This window comes from Stegastes partitus, unplaced genomic scaffold (assembly GCF_000690725.1).
Source record: "Stegastes partitus isolate 25-593 unplaced genomic scaffold, Stegastes_partitus-1.0.2 Scaffold491, whole genome shotgun sequence".
Lineage (NCBI taxonomy): Eukaryota > Metazoa > Chordata > Actinopteri > Pomacentridae > Stegastes > Stegastes partitus.
Genome location: NW_007578222.1, coordinates 1 through 13,584, shown reverse-complemented (window position 1 = coordinate 13,584; position 13,584 = coordinate 1). Strand labels below are relative to the sequence as shown.

Below are 13,584 nucleotides of genomic sequence, written 5' to 3'. Positions count from 1 at the left end.
AACTAAAATGACCAAGTTTAAGTGGATAAAAGCGGATCAGAGGTCAGGACCTGCGCTGCCATGGTCTTCATGGTGGGCTCCAGATCCCTGAGCAGGTCGAAGCCTTGGTGGAAGAAGGTGAACTGAGCGTGGACGAAGGAGAACACCTGAGAACACAGATTGATGTGTTTATTCTGCTGTGAGATGTTCCATCATGCTAAATGTAGCTCCTCTGTTCACTGGTTCTGAGCCGTGCTGCATTTGTTTATTGATCCAGCAGGTTGGATTTTTGTCTTTTAGCTTTTTTAAAACGTTGAACTCGTCCTTTAAATGAGCAGAGATACAGGGAAGCGACTCACTGAGTTCAAGACGTCGATCCTCTGCTGCGTCTTGAAGGTGTTGAGCTGGAAGATGAAACAAGCACATTCAGCATCAGGTGTTCACAGGCGAGCTTCAGGCGACGTTCTGAGTCGTACCTGCAGACAGTAATCCAGGGCAAAGTGCTGGTAGCACTTGCGCGTGGCGAGCAGCAGGTGACTCGCTCGCTCGGCGTCGGCGGCTTTGTGTCGGGACACCTGAGCGCTCTTCACCGCCGCCGTCTCCAGGTCCTCCCCGATCCGCACGAACTCCCTCCTGGTCTCCACCAGCTGGGGCACGAACCTTGGAGACGCACACACGGTTACCGTTAGCAACGAAAGACCATTGGTGCAGACAGACAGCTGCCAGCCAATCAGATGGCCAGTTTCATTTAATGCACAGAGAGTTTAAAACAAGTTTCTAATCAGCAGAGACCAACAAATGTTTGTTGTAATATTACATCCGCAGCTGTATAATGAAACTAATTAAATCAATGGGACCAATTAAAATGGATTCTGATTCATTTACATAAAAATAAAATGAAACAGAAATCAATCTGAAATCAATTTAATTATCTATAAGCTGTAATTAAGCTGAAGTTTTGGGATTTTAGGAGCAAAAATGTGTTATCATTTATCAGATTAAATAACATATTTTACAAATTTAGAAAAACATTAAACATTAAGACTTTTATGAATTTAATTTTAGACTTTTTAAAATATTTTAATGGTAATTAAATGAATTTATTGCCTTTTTAAAGTTTAAAAACTGATCAAATAACCTTAGAAGTGTCTATTTTAGGTACGTTATTAGTGACATTAACAATAATAAAGCTTATTTTTTAAACTCTTTTTCAATTTAAAAACACAGATACAAGAATAAAACCTTAAGTATTATAAATCAGCTAAACAGGAATGAGATAAAACACTTTTTTAGTAGATTAAAACATGGACACACACAGTAAAAGCAGATCAACGGGGATAAATCATAAACTAGTTCCTAACAGAAGCTGGACTTCTGCAGAATGAACTCACTGTGTGCAGAGGTTCGTCAGCTGCTGGCCGATGGCTCTCTGCGTCTGATCGAACAACATCTGAGGACGAAACACACCAGACACTCTGAACAGTAATCATATTTCACGTTTGTTGTGTTGCTGCAGCTTCTCACAGACTCCGTTAATTACTGATCAGCCTCTGGGAGACGACGGAGGCAGCTGGTGGAGCTACTGGACAGATTTATCCATCTTCATGCTCTGGTTCTGCTTTTAGACAATCTGATCTCTTTAAAACCCTCCAAAATCAAATTAAAGGCGGTTCTGCATCATGTTACGGTGACGATAAACCACAGGGACACATCTCTGCATCACTGTTTCTGGGTTTAGCCTTCAGAACGTTGGCGTGATGCTGCCACCTGCAGGTCAAACTGGGAACTCCAGTCCTCCAGGTCGTGGTTGTTCTATCAGTTTAATCGTAGCAACTGGACCTGCTTGAGTTCCTTGAAGACGTTCCACCTCTCATCCAAGAAGCTTCAGCAGGTCTGACTGACTAGTTGTTTGTTCCAGATGCTGATATCCTGAAGGAGACATGAACACAGAAAAACAACCAAACCTCAGGTGTTAACGTCTCCTTCAGGAGATCTGCATCTGGAACTAACAACTAGTCAGTCAGAGCTGATGAAGCCTCTTGGATGAGAGGTGGAACGTCTTCAAGGAACTCAAGCAGTTGCTACGATTAAACTACGAGGACTTTCTATCTTCTGACTTTCTTTCTGAGGACCTTTTCACATGTAAACATCTAAACTCTCAGCCGATTTATTGTTTTCAGCTCCTGTGTTTGGTAAATGTGTTTTTATAACGTCAGTGTTTAAGCTGCAGTTTGAGTCTCAGTCACTATTTCATCCTTCCTCTACTGTCTGACACCAGAAACATCTGCAGATGAGAGCAGCTTCATCGTGAATTCAGCCGTTTATAATTGAAAAGCGGCGCAGGGTCGCTGCTCAGGACTCACGGTGTGGAAGCTGAGCATCTCCTGCAGACCCTGGTGGAACTGGTTCAGGCAGGTCTGAGGGGGAAGGAAACAGGAAGTCAGAGGGAAACGTTTCACAGGAAAATGACAAAACAGGACGCGACAGAGAGCTGTGAGGCTGCTGCAAGCCCTCAGACACTCGGGTGAAACACAAAGAGTCCAGATCCAGCACAAATAACGCTGCTGCTGAAGAACAAACTTGTAATTTAATAATAAACTAGAGTTTATTTGTGCATTTTACACATCAAAGCAATGAAATGCACGTTGCATGGAGCATTAAAACGTCCAAAAGTAAGAAAAAACTGTGTGAAAACATTTAAATTCAACGTGACACAAATAAAAGTAAAATATTACCACCACTATTAGCAATAACGCTGCTGTTGCTTTATTTATACCCAGAATTACAAGCAAGCTATTTAAAATAAAAGCAGTTTCATAATAAAGTAAAAAATATATATATGTACTTAGAATGTTTAAATCTGAAGAATTATTCCTGTTAGTCTTTGAGTGACAGTTCTGATGGTATCTCCTGTTTCACGTTTTAAATTAATCACTAATTAATCATTATAATTATTTAACTGAAGCTCGACTTTAAAAATCTTATCTCACAAATCAAATCAAAATATCCGTCAGAATAAAATCATAATTTGATATTTTCCCCAAAGCTGTTCATAAAAGATGGACGTGACGTCGCCTGTTGGTTTGAGGAAAACTTTTGAAACCGGGTGCGAAAAGCAAAAACGTTAATTTGCTTTAAAGTAAAAAAATAATTTACTAAACGAACATCATGTTGTGTTGAAGGAGACTTTGAACTACAGATTAGAACCACTAACTCTTTCGGAAAATGTTTACTGAGGTAGAAAATGACGTAGGAAGTAGGGTCAGCTTCTCATAGACTTGGATCCAGAGGAGTCGCCCCCTGCTGGCTGCCAGAGAGATCGCAGCTCTAAAGCTTTACTGTTCAAACCTGCATCCGTTAATCTCTTCTACGTGGTTAAATGTTACCGTGATAACGCCGTCCTTCTTGTGATACGCGGAGAGCTCGGCCAGGCCGCTCAGGAACAGCTGATTGGCTGCGTTGTATGTTTGCCCCGCCTCCACCATCTTCCCACACAGCTTCATCACCTGATTGGTCAGACACAGACAGTACAGATCACGAAATGTCCTCAAACATGTCCTGCAACAGCGACTGAGCTTACATGTGCACGACACAAATCGTCACGTTAACAGGATATTCTGAATTATGCATCATTATAACTGCAGCATTTTCCAGTTGAGACCTGTGAGATCAATCAATATTATTCAGGTTTCATAAGCATTTTTCTGACATTTATTCGGTGGATTTGTGTTAGAAATCAACAGCAGCAGACAGAGATTATCCAGCACGCCAGACTTTTATCTACAATAAAACAAAAGCCGAGTTAATCTGCAAAGAAGCTGAATAGTTACAGGATTGTTGATTTCAAAAACACCTTAAAAACTAGGATTTATATCAGCCTCTGTGTCTACGTGATGTTAAGCCTCATCGTTCTTACTAATAGTCTGGATGTTTTTAGAAAATTTCAGGACACAGAAGATGATTCCTGTCACAGATAGGATTTGGACAGAAGTTTGTGACACTAAGTTAGAGATGCAAACCAAGAAATAGGCGAATGAATGTTTATACAGTCATACTACTGCAGGAAAACCATAAAACATCTGAGGAATATTGGTGAAATATTTGTTTTTATCCATGTAAAAAGTTCAGCAGGATTATTGTCTATTTTTTAGGATGAGGGAAAAAATTAATATTTTCTTCATGTGCGCTCGCATGCAGAAAATATCCTGACTTGAAATGTTTCATTCAGCATCAAACGAGACACGTTGGTGACATGAATTTTGCGTATTCAGAATAATAACAGAAGATTAGCTCGCATGTAAACGTAGTCAGTGGGAGCTCAAGTCGTACTAGTTAGTGCTACTTTTATTTCTACAGTAGTAATAGGTGTAGTAGTATTTGTAGTAGTGGAGGTAGTATGAGTACAGTATGAGCAGTAACAGCAGCAGCAGTGTTACCAGGATCTGTACCTTGTCCAGTTGTGTCTCCAGCACAGAAACATCCGCCTCAAACTGATCCAGATTCAGCCTAAAACATGAATAAATAAAACATCATCAGGAACACAGACGGAGCAAATATCACATCGTCTTTTTCATATTTGGATTTAAAATCTTAAAAGTATCGCACTCATGTCTCCAAAATCATCTGAAAAATCTGTATTTTATTGCCTTTCATTGAAACAAAGCAGCTCAGGATGAATGTTCACAAAACCAAACGCAGTTTCCCTCCAGAACCACTTTATTTCTTTTCTTGCGTATCAAGTGGATCATTACACAGTTTGGTTGCTTAACTGCAATAACATTTGCAAGAGTGGAATTACTAATAAATAAATAGATGAGCAAACATTCAGCCTCGTAATGAAAACACACAGTTCCTCAGCCTGTATGTTGCTGTAGATGCTGCAGCGTATGTGGGATTTTCTTTAAAATTCATTTACATGTCATCGAAATTACCAAAAGGTGCAGAAAGTGCATCAATAAAATGAATTAAAACTGAGAATCCTGGTGGTATCTGGCTGCTTCACTTCATCTGAGACATGAGACTGACGGTGGAGCTGAATGGAAACACGCTTTGTTTTTTGTTGTTTTTTAGTGTTATTAGCATTTATACATTTGAACTGTTATCCTGAAAAGAGATTTCGCTCCACTGGACGTCCACTGCTTCCCTGAACAACTCTCTACCACAGAAACAGTTCCTGCTTCTACTGTCAACTACAAATAGCGTTAATACAAATATTAATTCAGCACTACTGCACATGCGCAGCCCGGAGATGCTCTACGTGTGCGTGTGCGTGTGAGTGGGTGTGTTCACCTGAACTCAGGTGAGTCTTTGATGCACTCCTCAAAGTCCAGCAGAGAGTCCATGACGGTCTGTGTCTGTGTGTCTGTCCGGCTGCTGATAAAGTTTATCAAAGCCTCTTCATCCTGGCTGTTAGCCCGTTAGCTTGCAGTTAGCCCGTTAGCCTCCAGTTAGCCTGTCACCGTTCAGCTAGCCTGCAGTTAGCCCGCTAGCTGTCATCTCCTGCCACATCAAACTCCGCACGCACGCACAAACCGGGAAAACGCACTTCAGCCTCCGTCCACGCGCCAAATCGATACTTTCACAGGCGCCGGATCGATGGGGAACCGTGCACGCGCTCCCGCCGGTCCCGCATGTCGGCTCGGTTCGGCTGAATCCGGGAATAAACGGAGTTTGCGGAGTTTTCCGACTAACAGCTGTGTCTCCGCATCCTGCTGTTGTTGTACTTGTTGCTAACCGACAGCTGAGGCAGCCGGCGGCGAGACAGCGACCCCCCGGCGACAGCGACCCCCGGCGGCCCGGAGTGGAACTACACCCACTCACTCTGTTCAATAATGAACTAAAGAAAAATGTCCACAGGTTCCCAAGATAAACTATTATTATCAGTGTTAATATTATTAACAATAATGACTTTTATTTAATACAACAGCTAGTCACTGTAGCTCAGACATGATGTCATTCATCATTGTTATAGTAAATAAGCTTTCAGATGTGATGAGATGTGCAGGATCTTCTGTTTGCCGAGAACTCAACAGTGCGTTTATGACGTTTTCTGATCTGTACAACATAATTATTAATATGTGGGAAACTTCAGCAACTAAAATTGAAACTGAATTACTTTAGATCTCAGAATTGTTTATTTTTTTCTATTCTTTTATTGTATTTAAATGTTCTTCCTTATTTTAACGTTTTATCTTTTTTAACGTTTTGTTTTTATAATTTCAACTCATATTTACATTTTATCGTCTCACTGTGATTCTGCTTTAGATAAATGTGTCAATAAAGCTGCGGGGTAAAAGTCAAACACGATTCAAAAGGAACGTAAAGAAAAAAGGCTTTTATTGGAAAATGGACGAGACGACGACGAGCAGAATTCAGATGATGATGATGACGATGATGACGATGATGAAGATGATGATGATGCGTACATTCAGTAACCAATAGAAACGAGGATCACAGTGACGTTGTCGGCGCAGCCTCGTCTCACCGCCTCGCCGGCCAACTGCTGGCAGGCGGCTTCCAACTTCAGCTCCTCCTCCGTCAGCTCTGGGTGCTGCTCCACGCTGCCGCCCTGCAGGCAGAGACGGGAATTATTACGCCCTTTACTTAAAATAAAATAAAATCATCTAAAATAAAACAAGAAGATAATATAAAATAAGCTAATAAGAGCTAAATTAAAATAAAATAATCTAAAATAAGATATTCTAAACTACGGTAATCAAAAATAATTTAAAAAACATTAAAATAAGATAAACCAGACAGGAAGCAGAGAGACACCTGGAGGACGCTGAGGACGAACTTTACAGCTTCATCGGCTGAAAACACTTTGAACAAACCGTCGCAGGCCAGAATGATGAACCTGCAGAGAGAAAGAAGAACGTCAGCAGCTGAAACCTAGATGAAAGAAACTCTGAATAAAATCTATATAAAATACAATATTTACAATATAAGTCCAATCTGTCTGTATCCACCGCAAAAAAAAAAAAACTTGTTTTCAGCAAATTTTCTGGGCAAATTCTGGACTGGATAAAAGCGACGGATATTCTTTCGTGAGCATGTTTGAAATCAAGCTTTTTAATTACCACATAGAGCTAAACTTAATGTTTTCTGTCATGCTAACAGCGAGGGAGGCTGTTCTGCTAACAACCAATCAGCTGTTCTTGCCTGTCGTTGGCTGTGAGCTGACACCTCCTCAGGTCCGGCGTTGAAATCACTCCGCAGCGTTTGTACTGACCGTCTCCGATGGAGCGCGACACCTCGAGGACGCCGAGCACCCGGCCGTCCCTGCAGGAGCCACAAACAGATGGGCGTTAGCGTTAGCCTAGCTGGGATCAGATCGACTACCAGATCGGACTGGTCCAGACCTGACGGTGCCTCCGGCCCTCTGGATCCTCATCCTCTCCTCATAGATGGTCGGGTTGTGTTCTTTACTCAACGCCAGAGTCACCGGCTTCCTCTGACCGTCTGCTGCCGCCGCCTCCATCCGACACAACACCGCCTGCAGACACACAGAGAAGTGGTTCTGAGTTTCCTGCACGGCTGCAACTAACAGCGAAGCAGCAGGATTTTAAAGTTTGGGAACTTGAACATATCATGTGAACTGCAGCTTTTCAGGAACCGAAAACGATGCTTAAAATTGTTAAATTTAATCAAAGTCTTAATATTCTGCACGTTGGTTTTAAGGATAAGGATCATTGTTTACATCTGCTCTGCGCATATTCTCCCATATTTTTGTGTCTCTGGCTGAAACATCGACGTGTTTAAACCCTCGTCCTGGTTCTAGTGACCAGATCAAAGCCAGCTCACCCTGCTGTCTCCCAGGTTGGCCACGTACACCATGTCGTCCACCACCAGCACACACGTGGCCGTGGATCCGTCCTTCCACGCCGGCTTCCTGTTCACACAAACATCGGTGGAAATGTTTCGCTGCAGCTCGACTCCGACGTTTATTTCACATGAGAAACATTCTGCTTGTTGAAGTCTTACTGGCTGGAAGCTTTCTTCAGGAATTCCTCGTCCGTCTGTCGGAAAGTGTCCAGGAGACACTTTTTAATCAGCTTGTCCATGTTTTCAGGGTCTCCTGAAACACAAGACTCAAACCATGAACCCTCTGAGATCTGAAAGGTTTAAAAGACGAGATCATTCTTCTTAAAGTCGCCTAAATAAAACCATTTATCAGCCAGACGATGTAAAACCCAAAATAAAAATTTGATTTTCCACTGTCCACCTGGAACTTGAACCTTTAAATCTGAATCTATAACTGTGACATTTCATCTACATCCCAACATCTAACTCGTTACTGACTCACCGGTGGGGAACTTTTTGGCCAGAGTGTGGTGAAGATGTTCGGCGGCGAACTGAGACGCTCGAGCTCCACCATGACCATCGAAGACGGCGAAGTACGAGACTCGAGACCTGCAGGAAACAAACAAACAAAAAAAAGATGATTCTCAACAAGCTGCAGTTCTGAGTCTGCAGGTTGTTCTGGTTTAGTCGTTTTGGACAAGTTCCAAGTCATTTAGAACATGTTTCAAGTCATATAGGACAAGCAACAAGTCACTTTATACAAGTTACAAGTCATTTAGGACACATTGGAGTCATTTTTGACAAGTTTCAGGTCACTTTAGACTATTTTCAAGTCATTTAGGACCTCCTGGAGTCATTTTGGATATTTTCAAGTCAATCTGGACCCGTTTCAAGTTAATTCAGACAAGTTTAAAGTCATTTTCGACACATTTCAAGTCATTCTGGACATTTTCAAGTCTTTTTGGACTGGTTTTTAGTCATGCTGAACTGGTTTTATTCATTCTGGACAAATTTTGAGAGACTTGAGACCTGCAGGACAGAAAGACACGACGTCCAACAAGCTGCAGCCCTCAGACGGATCTGAAGTGCTTCAGTTTACAGAGAAACGCTGCATCGTGGCTGATGTGTGATTCCCATTCTAATACAATAACTTTCTTACACGTGTCCCGGCAGCGTCGGCAGGCAGCTGCTCATGTCCGGCAGCATCACGTGAGCGTCCTGCATCTCCTCGCGCTCGCCTCGCCTCGCCGCCACGAAGCCTCTGAGCCTGGGGAGGCCTGCAGGACGACAAACAGCAGCTCTGTACACTGTCCTCTCTGCATGTCAGCTTTCCTTCTGCGCGGAGCTTTGATCAGAGGAAAAGAAGCAAACAAACATTGCGGTGGAACAGCTGAAAACCTTCTTTACAAACTTTCTTGATCTCCCCACACTCCTCCTCTCGCGCCGTTCTATCGGAGTGATGTTCTGCATCTTCTCGTTTCCGTTTTAATCCCTTCTCCTCCTCCTCCTCTTCTTCTTTGGTGTTCTGTGGTTGAGCTGTGAGCGCCGCAGAAACCGGAGCTGAAGAAGAACAGAATCAAACTATATTTTCAACAAACAAATAATGATCTTTAATACCTTTTTCACGCCACTGAAAAACAGCGATATGAGCAGAAATCCTAATCTGTCTAATCAATGAATGTGGACTTGACTCAGACAAGTTGACAGATAATCTCACTGCCAGTTTATAGATATGTAACGCCTACTTATAGTCTGTCATCAAATACAAAACCTGTCATAACTGCCATTGCTGCTTGTCACAGGCAAGAATCTAAATTTTACAAACATCTGAGAATTAAATTATGAGTTCTGTGGAGTTCAAAGCTTTTCCTAAGACCTGCAGAAAGCTTGTGAGAGTCGAAACCGAGATTATTTTGCACCTCTGCTGCTGTTCTGTGTCCCCTTATGGTGTTTTTGCCTCCTTCTGAGCTGGTTTTGCATCTTTTGTAGTGGTTTTGAGTCACTTTATGGTCATTTTGCATCTCTAAGACTGCCTTGAATCTGTTTGAAACTGTTTTAAATCACTTAATGGTTTTGTTGTATCTCTTTAAGTTGGTTTTGTGTCTCCTGGTGGTTGTTTTTCCATCTTTTGGGGGTGTTTTTGCAGCTTTCTGTGGCAGTGTTGTGTCTCTTTGAGGTCGTTTTCACCTCCTCGTGGCTGTTCAATATCCCCAAAAGGCCTTTTCGCCGCTCTCTGAGATGATTTTCCGTTATTTTTGGTGGTTATGTGACTTTTTGTGGCTGTTTTGAATCACCTGATGGTGTTGTTGCATCTCTTTAAAGTGGTCGTGCAGCCTCTGTGAAGGCTTTGAGTCTCTTGATTCTGAGCATTTCTTCAGTCATAACTGACATATTAATGACTTCATCGTAATGCAATTAAATATCATTGAAATCCTGTGTCGTTGCTGTTCTTGGTGATGCTGCAGATGTTGGAGATCTTCTTAATTCAATGCCATTTCTGCAGCCGCACCAGTGCTAACGTTTGTCCATTCAAAGTCTGCGCTCCTTAGCTCCGTTAGCATGATGACAGCCTTCACTGAGCTTCACCGACACCGCTCATTAGCACTGTCATTAGCCGTTAATTAACGTCCACTCACCGGAGGTCTGTGTCGGTTCCGGCAGGTCATCGAACAGGTCCATCCTGCTGAGTTAGCCCAACAAGCTAACCGCTACCGGAGCTAGCCGCACCTGCCTGAATGCTAACATAGACTGTGTGTGCGGATGCTAGCAGAGCGAGCTAACTGCTGCAGCAGCTCTTCAGGAGCCTTTTAGTGCCTCAGTGCTAAACTACACTCTGTATAAAAAGAGATGCTAACACGGTCAGCTAACGGGTTAAAATGAACGTTTCTTAAAACGGGTCAAAATACGCTAAAAGTCCGCAGCTGAGGATGTTCATTTAGTTCTAATGCAGAAGCTCGTTAGCTTAAAGTTAGCAACGACAGTTAAGACTGTTTCCGGTTACAGGTTTCAACACAAAAGACCCAACACAGTAAACGGAAGTGACGCAGTTAAAAAAATGAAAGAAGAAAAATTTATTATAATTGTACAAAATGAAAAAAATGTTCTTTTTAAAATGAAAATTAAGAGATAAAAACTCGGAACAAGTCAAAACAATGACTCACCACAATGAAATAATGACAAAAGTTCAAATTATGAGATAAAAAAAATTCTCTGATTAAAAAGTCGCAATTATCATAAAATGACATAAAATCAAGACAACGTGACAGACAAGGTTAAGATTTGATTTTTTAAAATCCGAAATATTGTACAACGTCAATCTTTGACTTACTATAATAAAATGATCACATAAAAATGTCTAATTATGACAAAATTATTGACAGAATTAAAAAATAACATTATTTTTTCACTATAAATTTTCCATTTAATGTCCTCTACAGTATCTGTAACCTGCACACTTCCTACATCAGACCTGTGTACACTTCATACTGCAACCTGATTGGCTCCCAACGAGATGTGATGTCATGACCTTTGCAGGTAGATCCAGGTAGCACAGAATAATAATAATTATTATTATTAATGTAACCATCATGAATATTGTTGTTGCTTATACTGTGGGGACCATTTTAAAGGTCAATTAATAGATTAAACCTGAAAACTGACATCTGTGAAGCTGCAACTACCTACTAGTATAGTTTTAATTAATAATTACTAGTTAATAATTGGTAATTATTTATTAAAAGCTGTTATTTAAAATAGACTGGCATAATAATGTTTTAATGAGCCTCTTTTGGTTCATTTTATTTGCAGTTTGAGACAAAAGACGAAGTTTTTAATCTGATGTGAGAAGTTTTTTTTTCTGCCCGTTATCCTGGCTGCTGGCCTCTGATTGGCTGCTCCGCTGCGCTGCTCGGCTCCTATTGGCTGCCGGCGGCGGAATATAAGCGCTGGCCGCTGCTTGTGGTCAGTGTGAGGATGCAGATGTGAGCTGCAGCTGTTTGATCGTCCGCCTCCTCTGCGACCCAACATGCGGTTCTCTCTGCTCCTCCTCTGGATCTTCAGCCTGCAGCCTCCGCACCCCGGACAGGGAGCCCTGCAGCCCGGCCTGCTCCGGCGGAGGGACCGGGACGGCGGGTGGAGGAGGCAGAACGGCGGCGGAGCGACGACCCCGCCGCGGCTGGAGGACAGTAAGCCGGCGGCGGTGAGGGGGAGCGGCCGGAGGAGAGCAGCTCCGAGCGGGTGAGGACTTTACCAACACCGTGATGAAAAGTTCTGGAGCTGTGACTTGAAACTAGTCTAGAATGACTTGAAACTTGTCCTAAATTACTCCAGTGTGTCTTAAATGACTTGAATCTAGCCTAAAGTAACTTGAAACTTGTCCCAAATGACTTGGAACTTGTATAAAATGTATAAAATGACTTGGAACTTCTCCTAAATGACTTGAATCTAGTCTAAAATGACTTGAAAATGGCATTACTGGTAACTTGTCTAAAGTGACTTGGAACTCATCCTAAAGGACTTGGAACTTGTCTAAAGGGACGAGATTAGTCTAAAGGGACTTGAAACTTAGTCTAAATTAATTGAAACTAGTCTGAAGTGACTTGGAACTCATTCTAAAAGACTTGGAACTTGCCTAAAATGACTCCAATGTGTCCTAAATGACTTGAAACTAGTCTAAAATGACTTGAAACTTGTCCTCAATGACTTGGAATTTGTGTAAAGTGACTTGGAACTTGTCCTAAATGATGTGAAACTAGTCAAAAGTAACTTGAAACTTGTATAAAATGACTTGAGACTTGTATAAAATGACTTGAAACTTATCCTAAATGACTTTAATCTAGTCTAAAATGACTTAAAACTGATCCTAAAGGACTTGGAACTTGTCAAAAATGACTCCAATATGTCCTAAATGACTTGAAACTAGTCTAAAGTGACTTGAAACTTGTCCTAAATGACTTGAAACTAGTTTAAATAGACTTGAAACTTGTCTAAAATGATTCAGATATGTCCTAAATGACTTGGAATGTGTCTAAATTGACTTGAGACGAGTGTAAAATGACTTGAAAGTAGCCTAAAGGAACTTAAAACTTGTCCTAAGTGACTTGAAACGTGTCCTCTGCCCGTGTAGTTACAATCAGAGTGTTTTATTGGAGTCCAGGTCAGCTCCATGTTCAGTTTGCTGTCAGAGGAGATGAAGCAGAGCCTCAAACAGCAGATATAAGAGCAGCGTCTGGTTCAGTGAACAACGTGTAACAGAGAAACCGATGGCTGGTGAAGTCATCGGTGACTTTTGTTGTGAGTTTGCTTCAGTTTGAAGTTATTTTGTGTTCAAGTTTTCCTCTCTGGAGGTGGTTTTGTGTCTCTTTGTGGGTGTTTTAAGATGTTTGTGGTGTTTTTGTGGTTGTGTAGTATGTTTGTGGTTATTTTGTGTGTTTCTGAGGCGGCTGTGTGTCTGTTTTGGGTCGTTTTGCATCACTGTGTGGTGGTTGTGTCTCTTTGTTGTTGGTTTTAGTGTCTGAGGAGGTTTTATCTTTGAGATCTTTATTCTGTCCTTTTGTTGTTGTGTCTGTGGTTATTGTATGTCTTTTTGTGGTCTGCATCTCTTTGTGGTGGTTTTTCATCACATTGGTGTTGTTGATGTGGTTCTAGTGCTGATCCACCAGATACTGGGCCTTCAGCATGACCTGTGGTTGTTGTGTGACTCATTGTGGTCGGTTCTTTGAGGTGCTTTTGTGTGTTCTTGTGGTGGTTTTACTTGTTTTAGACATTTTGCACCACATTGTGGTTTTCTTTGTGGTCATTTTG

The 13,584-nt window shown here is 41.7% G+C and overlaps 2 protein-coding genes across 4 annotated transcripts in view; both read right to left on the bottom strand.

Moving 5' to 3' along the window:
* LOC103361195 (arf-GAP with coiled-coil, ANK repeat and PH domain-containing protein 3) overlaps positions 1-5,676 on the bottom strand; it is a 15,337-nt gene extending 9,661 nt beyond the window's left edge. For both annotated transcript variants that reach the window (XM_008287217.1, XM_008287218.1), the window contains exons 1-8: positions 5,269-5,676; positions 4,428-4,485; positions 3,366-3,485; positions 2,343-2,396; positions 1,371-1,429; positions 456-639; positions 339-383; positions 51-146 (exon numbers count right to left, since the gene is read on the bottom strand). In XM_008287217.1, coding sequence (XP_008285439.1) covers positions 51-146; positions 339-383; positions 456-639; positions 1,371-1,429; positions 2,343-2,396; positions 3,366-3,485; positions 4,428-4,485; positions 5,269-5,321 — 669 coding nt within the window. In that variant the 5' untranslated portion in view covers positions 5,322-5,676. The remainder of the gene's footprint in view (positions 1-50; positions 147-338; positions 384-455; positions 640-1,370; positions 1,430-2,342; positions 2,397-3,365; positions 3,486-4,427; positions 4,486-5,268) is intronic.
* A 622-nt stretch (positions 5,677-6,298) lies between these two features.
* LOC103361196 (integrin-linked kinase-associated serine/threonine phosphatase 2C-like) lies at positions 6,299-10,756 on the bottom strand. 2 transcript variants are annotated; one of them, XM_008287219.1, is made up of 10 exons: positions 10,419-10,756; positions 9,181-9,342; positions 8,942-9,059; positions 8,285-8,391; positions 7,963-8,056; positions 7,783-7,870; positions 7,341-7,474; positions 7,141-7,260; positions 6,754-6,835; positions 6,299-6,547 (listed from the first exon to the last, which is right to left on the bottom strand). In XM_008287219.1, the coding sequence occupies exons 1-10, from the start codon at positions 10,459-10,461 to the stop codon at positions 6,407-6,409; spliced, it is 1,089 nt and encodes a 362-aa protein (XP_008285441.1). In that variant the 5' UTR covers positions 10,462-10,756; the 3' UTR covers positions 6,299-6,406. The 2 variants fall into 2 exon arrangements, with proteins under 2 accessions (XP_008285441.1, XP_008285442.1); XM_008287220.1 differs by having other exon boundaries at positions 9,190-9,342.
* Positions 10,757-13,584: the final 2,828 nt, after the last annotated feature.